The sequence below is a fragment of the Leuciscus leuciscus genome (assembly GCF_965113295.1).
Source record: "Leuciscus leuciscus genome assembly, chromosome: 10".
Taxonomy (NCBI): domain Eukaryota; kingdom Metazoa; phylum Chordata; class Actinopteri; order Cypriniformes; family Leuciscidae; genus Leuciscus; species Leuciscus leuciscus.
The window spans coordinates 14,114,987-14,128,159 of NC_138734.1; the positions used below are offsets into that span (position 1 = coordinate 14,114,987).

The 13,173-nt window shown below is 37.7% G+C and overlaps 2 protein-coding genes across 2 annotated transcripts in view; both read left to right on the forward strand.

Annotated features, from left to right (window-relative positions):
* LOC309508430 (uncharacterized protein) overlaps positions 1 to 13,173 on the forward strand; it is a 240,330-nt gene that overhangs the window by 140,488 nt on the left and 86,669 nt on the right. The window lies entirely within an intron of this gene.
* The window catches only part of spon1a (spondin 1a), a 294,770-nt gene that overhangs the window by 95,043 nt on the left and 186,554 nt on the right, over positions 1 to 13,173 (forward strand). The window contains exon 6 of the mRNA XM_082182938.1: positions 3,839 to 3,987. Coding sequence (XP_082039064.1) covers positions 3,839 to 3,987 — 149 coding nt within the window. The remainder of the gene's footprint in view (positions 1 to 3,838; positions 3,988 to 13,173) is intronic.

The window sequence follows — 13,173 nt, forward strand, 5'->3', positions numbered from 1 at the left end:
CAACAATTTCTTCTCTTCCGTATCAGTCTCGACGCGCGTTCACGAGAGCATATTTTAGGTGTGTTAAGAAACATTAATGAAAGTGTACTCTTTAAGTACACTTAAGTGGCCTTTTATTTCATTAAAGGGTTAGTTCACCCAAAAATGAAAATTCGGTCAGTAATTACTCACCCTCATGTTGTTCCAACCCCGTAAGACTTTCGTTCATCTTCGGAACACAAATTAAGATATTTTTGATGAAATCTGAGAGCTAGCTCACTCCTTCATAGTCTGCTATATAATTGCATCTGCCGGCCCAGAAAAGTTAGTAAAGACATAGTTAAAATAGTCCAAGTGACTACAGTTGCTCAATCTTAAGTTTATCAAGCGACGAGAATACTTTTTGTGAGCAAAAAAACAAAAAAAATAACGACTTTATTCAACTATTCATTTTCTTCCGTGTGGGCCTCTGATGTGAGTTCACGAGAGCGCCACGACGCATGCGCGAGAACTGAGATGATGACGCAGATGGGTCTCAGTGTAGTGTATAAAATGGTTCTAAAATGTGCATTTCCTGGATGTCCAAATCGTGAGAAACCAACGAGAGAACGTAAAAGTGCCTTACCAATGCCATAAAATGAATGACTTACCTTTCACCTCCCACACCCTGCATGGAGCATGGAGCCTAGGCATAGGCATGGAGCCTATGCCAGAGCCAGACAAGGGCATCAATACCATCACGAGCCCAACGAAGAGTCTGACCAGGTGCGTAAGCCGGCAACATCATCCGTCCCAGTGCTCGTGGCGTTCGAGGGAATGAAATGGAGCCTCGCCACTGAGGGTGAGCTGTATATGGCCTCTGGAAGATGTTATGAGGATTTGGTAAAGGATTATCTCTGTGGTCTCCTGTCCCCGCTGGTCCTGTCTAGCTGCAAGTCTCCTGTGTCTCTGCTGTTCCCACCCAGCTCCAAGAGTCCTGTGTCTCCGCTGGTTCCTCCTAGCTTTAAGTCTTATGCCTTCCTCTCCCACCTAGCCTCCATCTCCCACCTCCTCTACCAAAGACAGCCAGTCCTTCGGCCTCGCCTCCACAGGCTCCCTTCAGTTCCTCGGCTCCCCCTCTGTTGACTCCACTCTGCTACGTGGATCTGCCTCGGGTCTTCCGATCTCCAGCTCCGACTTGGCAAGGGGATCACCTGACTCCACCTCCAGCCTCCAAGCCCATCACTCCATCTCAGATTGTCGATCAGTCGGCTCCACCTTGGCTCCTCCCTCCCTTGGCTTCACATGGAGCCATCAACCTTACAGCTCCACTGGACTCCCTTGTCCCTCCAGCTTCACCTTGGTTAGTCGTCGCACTGCCTGCACCATGGACTTCTGGGCCTTCAGCTGTGCTTTGTCCCTCCCCCTCTTCTGTTCTGTTGGGCTCAGCCTTCTTTCTGGCCCTACCTTGGTCCTCAGTCCCACTGGCTCAGACTCAAGGCAAGGCAAGTTTATTTATATAGCACATTTCATACACTATGGCAATTCAAAATGCTTTACAGAAAGGAATTAAAATAAATACACAATAAAAGCAAGGGAAATTTAAATAGGTATAAAAGGAATTAAAAGAGATATATGATACAGTTATAAAATGAATTAAAAGAGTAAAAAGATGATACATAGATAAACTTCTCATCTGGCAAAACACCAGTGTATCATATTTTTCACAACTCTCAGTTTTACTCTGAGATTTTCCCATGGTGATTAAACTGTGTCTGTGGTGTTATTTCCCTAAAATCGGTCAGGAGGCACTCCAGCACTGCCCCATCAGTCCGCACCCCAAAAACCCATTTGTTCGGAAGCTCTAGGAATGGAATCAATCCAGTCCGCAACCCACAGAACCTCAAGTTTAATTACACATCAAACTCACTACTCCACCACAGACCCAGGTCATCAGCATGGTTTCATCTCTCAAGTTCCCCATTTAAGTAATTTATGTTTGTCTCTTACCCAATTCTCAGTGCCATTTGAGTTCAGTATAGAATGAAAGGGAGGAATACAGTGCAATCAGTTGGACATACAGTGGATACAGTTATAAAAGAATTAAAAGAGTACTAAGATTATACATAAATAAACTTCTCATAAATAAACTTCTCATCTGGCAAAACACAGATTTTGCACAGCTGCTTGTTTTACTGTGATATTTTCCCATGCGGATTGCACTGTCTCTGTGGTGTTCTTTGGTGCCCAAAAAAATCTATTGTATGTCTCCAATAGACCCGATTTTTCCCTAAAACCGGACAGGAGGTGCTCTAGGACTGACTCACGGGGTAACCTCGGGTTCACTGCCTTATCAGTCCACACCCCAAAAACCCATTTGTTCGGAAGCTCTAGGAATGGAATCGATCCTGTCCGCACCCCACAGAACCTCAAGTTTAATCACGTCAAACTCACTACTCCAACACAGTCCCAGGCCATCAGCATGGTTTCATCTCTCTTACCCATTTCTCAGTGTCATTTGAGTTCAGTTTAGAATAAAAAGGAGGATGCAAAATAAAATACAGTGTAATCAGTCGGATGTACAGTGGCACAGAACTCATTCAGTAAATGCACAGCTAAACAAATGTGTTTTGAGTCTGGATTTGAATGTGTACTGTACTACCTACTGTAGGAGCACATCTAATCTCTTCTGGAAGGTGGTTCCAGCTGTGGCTGGCATAATAGCTAAAAGCGGACTCACCATGCTTAGAGTGAACCCTTGGTATTTCTAGCTGATGTTATCCTAATGATCTGAGTGATCTGTTAGGTTTATATTTAGTGAGCATATCTGCAATGTATTGAGGTCCTAGGCCATTGAGTGATTTATATACCAGTAATAATACTTTAAAATGTAACTGATAGCCAATGCAAAGACTTGAGGACTGGTGTGATATGTTCATATTTTCTGGTTCTGCTCAGAATCCTGGCAGCAGCGTTCTGTATGAGCTGCAACTGTCTTATGGTATTTTTGGGAAGGCCAGTGAGGAGTCCATTACAATAATTCACCCTGCTGGTGATGAAAGCATGGACAAGTTTTTCTATGTCTTGTCTGGAAACCCAGCCTCTAATTCTTGCAATATCTTTGAGATGATAGTATGCTGATTTAGTTATTGCTTTGACATGACTACTGAAACTAAGGTCTGACTGCAGAATCACACCGCATTTATGCGTTTCACAGCCTCAGTCCTCTGGCACCCTGGCTCAACCTTGGATGCCTGTTGTTCTTGGTCTCATCGGCTTCCCTCGTTTCCCCTTCTGTCATCTTGTCCTGAAATGTTACATGATCACTGTGTCAGTTTTATTTTGTCATAATGACTGGTCGACTGTACATTATCCATTACACATGTCTCTGTAGTTCAATTTAGCACAAACTATGCCAAAGGTTTGGTTCCCGGGGAACAACAATAAATATACTCATGTGTATCGTCAATGTGCTATGCATAAAACTATCTGCGAAACGCATAAATGCATGTTTATATTAAACTAATGATCAGAAACACAAGGTAATTGTTTTTAGTAAGAAATTATTTAAAGGGTTGGTTCACCCAAAAATGAAAAATATGTCATTAATTACTCACCCGAATGTCGGATTAGTTTTACGATTTCTTTATGAACATTTTAAAGTGTCAAAGTGGTAGTTTTTTTAACTGTCAATGGGGGGACAGAAAGCTCTCAGATTTCATCAAACATATCTTAATTTGTGTTCAGAAGATGAACGAAAGTCTTACGGGTTTGGAACGACAAGAGGGTGAGTAATTAATGACAGAATTTAAAATTTAGGGTGAACTATGCCTTTTATTATGCATTATTCTAAGACATTTGGACTTTTGTACCTTAACAGGGAGAGCCAATCACTGGTCGGCCCTCATTGGAGCTTCCCATTCGAAGAACTATATATTGTGGGAGTATGGAGGTTATGCCAGTGATGGGGTCAAACAGGTCGCTGAACTGGGCTCACCGGTCAAGATGGAGGAGGAGATCCGTCAAAAGGTAAGGGTGCAGAGTTATTGCATACCCAAACTGTTAATTTATTCAGCCACCAAATGCTTAAAAATGAAGCTATAGTCCTTTTAGTTTTTTTTTGTTTTTTTGTTAAGTTTTTTTTCTGTTTACGGATTTGCCGTAATGAAATTTGTCTGTTAATGAAATGGCAATATCTTCTGTGTTTTAGGATTGTGTAGTATATCTTAAAATAATAATGGGATCTTGATGCTCTCCAGAGGTTATATTGTGTTCTAAATTCTGCCTTGGTAGCTTTGTATGTTTTGTAATGTATTTTTTTAGACAAACTCAACTTGCATACCCACAGCTGCAAACACATAATGGTTTAATCATAAATCAGCTGGGTGGGGGTTATCCTGCTTGTCCTTGAAGAACTTTGATAAGAGTAAGAATTAAAAGCTGTGTCTATGGAAATACAAGGATAAAATAGAGCTGAAATGGATCAGGTTGATCATTACATTAGTTCTCCACTGGAGCATCATAATTACCTGCTGTTGAGGTTGTTTTGTGAGGAGCATTGATAAAAGCCCTTTGCAATTGACAAGCTTGCTGCCTTTTCTCTAAGTTCAGTAGAGCGTGCAGATGCTCTTGGAGATCTGTGAAAGGCTCAGATGTTTGGTTCCCAGTACGAACAATGCATTTCCATTTGCAAGATCAGCTGAGAATTGACATGGAAAAGATAGAAGATAAGAGGATGAGGGAGATGATTAAACTTAGTTCTGTTTCAATAATCATGTCTCTTACATTCCCATTTGTCATCTTTCTTACAGTAGTGCAGGTACAATAGTATAATATAACAGTTTAATTGTGATTTTGAATGTAATAAATCAGTGAAGCTTTTCATTTATTCTACACTGTTAGTAAGTTACAACATCACTAGAGTGATTCTTTTCTTATTTAAAATATGATTGATCTGGCTTTGTTGCATTTAAAAATAAAATAATTAAAATTATAAAATAATAATAATAATAATATATTTTATTATTTTTATTATATTTTATGGTCACATTTTAGATTAGGGGCCGATTTTATTAACTATTAATTATTACCGTTGCCTCAAACTCCTATTTTTGTATTTTTAATAGTTAGTTAGGTAATTGTTAAGTTTAGGTATTGGGTAGGACTAAGGGATGTAGAATGTGGTCATGCAGAATAATGCATTAACATGTGCTTTATAAGTATTAATAAACAGCCAATATCCTAGTAATATGCTTGCTAATATGCAAATAGTTAATAGTGTGAATTGGGTCCTAAGCTAAAGTGTTACCGTTTGTTGTTTTTACACTAAATGAGTTTCACCAAAGCAAATGACTACTTATCAAAATGATGGTCAACCCCCTGAGTCTTTCCCCATCCAATTGTTGCTTCTGGCTCACTGAGGATTGGAAGGCACCATTCTTTGTTCTAAAAGCTTTATACTAACACATTCAACTGGACTGAAATAAGTACAATTGCGTTGTCTCTTTGGACCAATGAATTTCAGGCATCCAAATGGCATTGGCTGATATGGTTGGAAATGTCACTTTGACAATTAAGTCTTCAAGTCAGTGCACCAAAGATACTTCAGCTCATCTGAGCAAGTGATAGAAACCCTGAAGGAGGTACTGTATCACTGTGTGGCAGCTCTCCAGTAGATCTGTTAAGTGAGCCAAATCGCTGTGTGTTGCATTGGCTCTTGAGTATGTTGTAAGCAGGACAGTTTACAGTTGGTTTAACTGATAATTATTCTCCTTGGGTTTTTACGGTCCAGATAGCAAACAAATCCTACTGGAGGCTAGAGAGCTAGAGAGATCCATGTTGTGATATGGGTATTGGCTGAAACATGTTTGGCCAGTGACTGAAAAGTAAGTTCACTCTGATATTTACACTTTTACACAGGTCAAATCAGATCAAATCAAAGACAATCACAGTTTATAGTAACAGTGGGGTCCAGGCACTATTAAAAATATTGGTTTCACATTATAATACTTATATAACACCTTTTGAAAGTACGATGCATTAAAACAAACAACAAATTTCAAATGTAACAAGGAATCTGCAAGTATTAAAATGCATTTTAACTTTGGTTATAATTATTTATGAAAATATATAATGTATTTATAACATACATTATGAATACCTATATAATGCATTATACACAAAGGCTTTAATTCAAATGTAACCAGAAAGTATTCTTCAATTCAACATGTTAATCAAATTGTTATGCTTAAATGTTGGTGCCAATTAGGTGTATTACTATTTATTTACATAATCTAATTGATTAAATGTACTACAGTTTAATCCTCTGGTGTCTGAGGTGTGTTCTGTGCCCTGGAGGTGTTCTGACATGCCCTGACTTTTGTGCTTATTTCTGTTACTTTTTACTCTGTTGCTCTGTAAACATATGATGGTTCTAAAAAGAACATTATTTTGTGTATTTGGTTTAATGCAATGTGTTTACGTGGTTTTAGGTTAAAAAAGTTAATCGTTCTGAAAAGTGCGGTCTGCTCTGATTGGCCAGCGATCTAGTGCATTGTGATTGGCCCAAAAACCTTAAGCGTGTGATGGAAATGTCACAACCCTTACCATATTTGGAACATCAGCTCCCAAAGCAATAATGACAGGTGATAATGTCGGAAATACCTTATCAATTCGAGCCCAAATCTGAACTGGAAAATGCAGATGACCAAGCTGATCGATCAACTTTGCAAGCACGACTGGACCAGATTGGTATTTCATTGGGGACATAATTACCGATTATAATGACTTAACTGTCTTTTTACATGTCACGCCGTGTTACGGGGGAGAACACTATGTAAACATAAAACCATGTCTGCATTTGTGATCGTAGAAACGACAAGCAAAGCGCTACTCTATACTGCTCAAAACTCGTGTTTGAATAGTTAGTGGCAAATTCTTAAAATATGAAAACATACTTACAGGCTGTGTCTGTGAGTCAGAAGCACCAGCATGTACTTGCAAAGATGGATTTGCCCCACTGTTTTCTAATTGTGTCCTCTTTTGGAAGGCCAAACAAAGTAGTTTGGCTTTCGCAACGAAAAACACAGCGTCTCCACATGGCACAACAAACCTGGTGCTCTTTATACAGTTGTGGTCAGAATTAATGGCACCTCTGGTAAATATGATCAAAAATGGCATGTGAGAACTGTTAGACAGGAAGGGCACGGGTAAATATTACATTTATTATGGGTTTATGTGATGATTGTTTTAAGTTCACTTAAATAAAAAGTTGTTATATTTTTGAAGCCTAATAAATGTAAAAAATAAATAAATAAAAAATAAAATAAAAATAAAAATATATATATATATATATAATAATAAAAAAAATGGGGGGGGGGGGTCTCCTGATGCAGATATTGCATGCCAATGTGCATTGGCTCGATTAGTTTACACTCGAAGGTGATTGGGCTCTCAGACGAGATCCCAATTCGTCAGTTCTGTTCTGACATAACGTTGAATGTGACTGACTAATAGGTAACCACTGTTGCTTTAACTTTGAACTTGCGAACTATGCTTCCAATTGTGTCTAGGAACATTTAGTGCCTTTGCTATCTTTTTGTATCCTTGTATCCAACACCTGTTTTGCAGATTTGTGTTGTTGTGAGGGGGTCGAATAATTATGAGACTACAGAAGTCATTAAAAGTTGCATTTTCAGTTGAATTTGGGGAAACCACTTGAAACATTTGTTGTGTTGATCTATTTCAATTACTTTTGTTTGATTTGTTCATTGCAAACAGCTGAAAGTCTGTACATTTTGCCAGTAAACCTGATTTGCAATGAGGGTTGAATAATTTTGATTGCAAATGTATGTGAACAATAAGTACTTTTGATAAAAATCTTTTTAATTTTAATTTAATTTTTTTATGTAAATGAATCAAAATGCACGGGAAATATAGCCCTATGCCTGTATTTAACACTGTTTGTCTAGTCTAGTCTACTCTAGTCAAGTCATGTTTATTTGAATAGTGATTTTAACATTAGGCCTACATAGTGAACAATGGATAAGGCCATTTTTAATGGTCACACCTGTTGATGCTGTAGCAAAGGTTCTGCATGTTCTTATTGGTCTAATACTTCAATGTCACAGCTGATGTTGATTGTTCAGTTCACAGTAAATATTACATTTACTATTAATACAATCTACAAGGTTCATGAATGCTCAGTTAGAACTTATTTTTTTTTTTCTTGAATGCAACAGGCTTCAAGCACAGAAGTCTATTCAAAGTCAGTAAACTTGCATTATCCGAGCTACAGGAATCACTCTGACAATAGCAGCGCTTAAATCGAGGAATCATTATGCGCTGTTACCACCTAGATCGAAATGAAGCAGTTGGTCGAAACCCAGAGTTAGATGAGATGAATGTGGGGGGTGTTTGGCACAGTGAGCCAACAGGTGGGAACTCCACAATGTGACATCTTTCCTTCTCTCGAGGAGGATAGAAGCACCATCTGTCTGAGATGTCTCATTTATGTTCATATCTATCCAATGACTGTGCTTTCAACTTTCAAGTGGCTTTTAAAAGAATTTGGAATTATGAGTTGCCTCTCATTGAAATGAAACATCACCTATTGCCAGAGGAAAATTTTCTACCATCCATTCTCCAAATCGCTTGTCCTCTGTAGGGTGTGAGGAAGTTGGAGCTTATCCAATTATCTTGGGCCATAGGCAGGAAAACACCTTAGATGGATGGCCAGTCCATCACAGCATGATTAAAGATATTTTACTTTAAATTCTTTAGAATTAAAAATGAGGTCAATAACTAAAAAGATCAACACAAAAAAGTGCATCATTATGGACCACCTGCAATTCAGTTTAACCAGCTTTAAGCACTTTCTGAATTTTAAAGTTGAGTCAGATGCCTAAATCACAGTGCTGGTAATTTTGCCAGGTTTTGGTAGTCTTCTGAATCCATCACAACCTAGCACTCAGAACCCGCCTGCAACATGGATAATTGCATTGTGCCAGTTGCATTAAGCACAGATTTTTGGACATGTTTCCACTGTTACCTGACTTGCATAATTGTAAATCGAGTAGTAAAGTGCATGCAAATAAACAACAATATGAGTGTTATCATTTATTAACAATTACAGAGCATTAAAAAATTATAACTTTTAATTTAATTTTGAACAATATTTACATAAACCCATTATACGAAATGTCACATTTAGCTTTGCCTCTTATGTTGTGTGTTTGTTGATGTTTCTGTGTCTGCAATACTCATTTGCTATCAATATTTTAAAGCGAGAATTAATCTTCTCAATACAATAACAGTATATACAGTATGTACAAGTATTTATACTCATTTCTGCACTCACACCTGCGTGTCTTAATCACGAAGTCAAGCATGTTCAGAGTTTGCCTTTTACAGTGTCCTACACATAGTTTGCACACGTCAAGCCCATCAAACCCCAAAGAGGACAACATGGCAGTGAGCACAGCCTGGTACATGCGGCCCATCCTCAGTTGGCCTCTCTCTCTTGCTTTGTGGAGCTGGTGAGCCGTGCACAGATAGCTTGATCATATACTAGCCAAAGAATGTGGGGAAACTATATTAGCCTAGCTACTTCTTTATTATAAGGAATAAAAAAAAAAAAAAAGGATGCTGTTTATTGCATTATTTTTTAACATGTTAAACAGCAATTATTATTATTATTATTAGTATTATTTTCCTAAATATTTTAGTTGCTCCTTTACTGTCTTGTCCTGGCAGAGGTGACTAATCACCTATGATGAATTTGAACTCTGAAGCAAGAAATGCTTCCTTGTGAATGCTGACATGGACAGAAACAGTCTATTTGCTGTGAAAATTCAGTCAGGGTTTAGTGAGTGTAAAAAAAAAAAAAAAAAAAACACAGAGGGACTAGAGTCTTTCTTCCTCAGTATTTGTGTGGAAATTGCCTTGCTCAGCCAAACAGGTGTGGCTGTAGAGATGGCTTGTAAATGACGGCTTTATTTTGAGTAGCTCAGACCATTTCAGCAGCTTAGACAAGTTTTATATCTGTGTTCCCATCTGTTCAACCTTCTGTCTGGTTTGTATTGTTTTCTTCATTTTTGTGTTGATAAAGAGCCATATCCTGTTGATAAATAAGCAGTCTTTCTTCTCAATTTCCTGTACCGCAGATCATCATGATGTGCCTTCCCCTCTAGAGGCCGTTGCTAGTCATCAGTGTGTGCTAAAATGTTTTTTCATAAATGTTCAGGTCATTGTTGACGCTCTGTGGGGGAGTAATTGGGAAAAAAAAATATCCATGCTTCAGTGGATCCATCTCATTCAGCTCAGATAACACTGATTTTTTCTCCAAAACCTTTATGCTTCTACTATTTCTAAAGAGTCTCTGCTTCCACACGGCAATGAGAGTGTGATTGTTTGTGTTCTCACCCGTGTAATTCCCTACCCAAATGCCACATGGCCATATGTTAGTGCTGTATGTTTGCATATCTTGTAAGGCCTCTCTTTATGAAGTGTTCTTTTGACAACATTGGGTATATTTTGTACTTGAAACTGAAAAGATGTTCCCTTTTCACTTTTAAAGTCAGTTTGAAACATGAAATAGAATATTTATTCAAAATTTATTTCATAAAGATTGTCTCTATATTACAGGGGGGAGAAAAATAGATAGTTGTGATGTCTGCCAAAAAGGGAAGTCGTTTCAGAGGCGAAGCAATTATTTTGATGAAAGGTTGCAAAGAAGAACATATTGTGTTTGGAAAAAAGCCACAAAATAGTCATTAATCCCTTTTTAACAAATAACAGTGAATATAAGTCATTATAAAATTAAACGTATATCTAGAGGGACAATCGAAGGCTGTTGAAAAAACTCTGCATAAAGTCTGGTATGTGTACACGATTTTTTTTTTTTACTTATTATTTATTTCTTTTTTGGGGGGCTTTACTTTTTTGTCAATTCAAAATTGGACAAACACAATAAATGTAATAAATATTGGTATTGCCCATCTTTAGATCAGTGGATTACCTCGTTGAATATTGTTCAATTTGTAAACAAATTTGGTTGCTAACCTATTAGTTATTTTGTAAACAAAGCTTTGTACTTCACTCGTGTCCATGTCATACTAACAAGAAACTATGCTTCTAACCACTGGTCGAGAGCTATAGTTCCAGTCACACAAGTTTGCAGTGCTGTTCGTAAATGTCTGTTTGAAGTATGGTTTCGGGAAATCAATATTTTCCTTTTCTTTTTTTCTTTTTTTGTGCATGTCTGTGACATGTCTGAATGCATGCTACCTGAGCCTGAGACTAGATGGGCAATACCTAGACAGATTTTGTTTAGGTCATTAAAATATCCCCTTTTCCTGATGTTGTCTGAGCTGTAAACTATAGGCTTGAATAAAAATATGGCCTCAGCAGCTGATGTCATTGTATTGCCACACCATTTTCCCCTCACTTCTCACCCAGTTGGTAATTTGTGTATGCAGCTGGCTGCTACCTCAGCTCAGTGTGGTGCTAATGAGAAGACTGCTGTTGTGGTGCTTTTAATGGCTGACTTGTCTCTAACTCAGGTTCTGCTGGCACAGGCCACCAGAGGATCTCAGATGGATTGTAAAATTCTCCATTTCCTGACCGAACAACTGCTGTTCTCTCCCCTCATGGACAAAAATAAGGTGCCACCTGAGATAAAGATGATAGCAATGCTAGTCAGCTCTAGTATTGCGGTCTACATGAGACACTGGACGTGTCTCTCACACTTTGTCCATTTTTATATATATATATATATATATATATATATATATATATATATATATATATATATATATATATTTATTTCTCTTTGATGGATTCTATCTGTGCAGTTTTTTCTTAAGTCACAATGTTTTTTTTTTACAATGTTTTTTTTTTTTTACTGTATTACATTTAAAGCTGTAATTTTAAATGGGACCTATTATGCAAAATTCATATTTAGGTGTTTGAACACAGATGTGTGTCTACAGTGTGTGTAAACAACAAGCCTATAATTATAAAAATCCACCCAATACTTTTTATTTTATTTTTTATAATCCCCATAAATAATTAACAATCTCTCCAAACGTGTTTTCAGATTTCCCCCTACTCTTACGTAAGAGTAGGGAAGCTCCTCCCATGACTGGTGACAATATTCGCTATTAGCATCGACACAGTGAGAAGCACAGGGTCCGCCATTTCTGTTTACTCACTGTAGCAGCTTTGGATATATAATGTCTGTGCCAAAAAACATTACGTTCTGTTGTTGGATGTACCAGCGAACATAAGAGTCTCCATAGACTCCCGGGTCACTGAGGACACCATGGTTGAAGTTGTTACTCAAGGATGGATCAGTAACAACTGTTCGTGATCCAGCTTATAGTCTCCGGATAGATACTGGTCATGGCAATAATGAAAGGGAGAGTGCGCACATCATTACAGTTTATCGGAGTTGTTTTATGGATATAAAGTTGACCAGTTTATTAAGCACCCCCTGAAAAGGCATAATGTCTGTATATATATATATATATATATATATATATATATATATATATATATATATATATATATATATATATATATATATGTTTACTGTAAGTTGTAACAAGTGTTTTTGTTTAAATTACTGTGTATGTTGATGATAATGAAAGGGAGAAAGAGAGTTTATGGATAAGACTTTAAAATGCACACTTTTTGTATTTTATTGAGCTCTTACAGTGAGTGAAAACGGACGCTTCAACTTTTGTTTGATGTACAATAAACTTCATAAAAAGTCATCATTTGGACAGGGTCCGCTACAACAAGCTTGTACTAATAGTGGATAAAAGCAAGATGACAGCATAAGTTATGACCTTTTCTAAACCTGTTCTAACTCCATGCAGCATATATTATCTGGTTCTGTAAGCTGAACACTGCTGACAGTTTCTGACAGTTTCAACGTGTGAGATTGTCCTGTTTTGTTGCCATAGAGCTCCTAAAGCTCTGCTGTCTTCTAGAAAGGGGGCCGGGAGCAGCAGCTCATTTGCATTACAAAGGATACACACCAAAATGACGCATTTTTGCTCACCCCCAAAAAGTGCCAATTTTAACATGCTATACAAAATGATCTGTGGGGTATTTTGAGCTAAAACGTCACATACACACTCCTGTGACATCACATCAGAGACTTATTTGTGACCCTGGATCACAAAACCAGTCACAAGTAGCACGGGTATA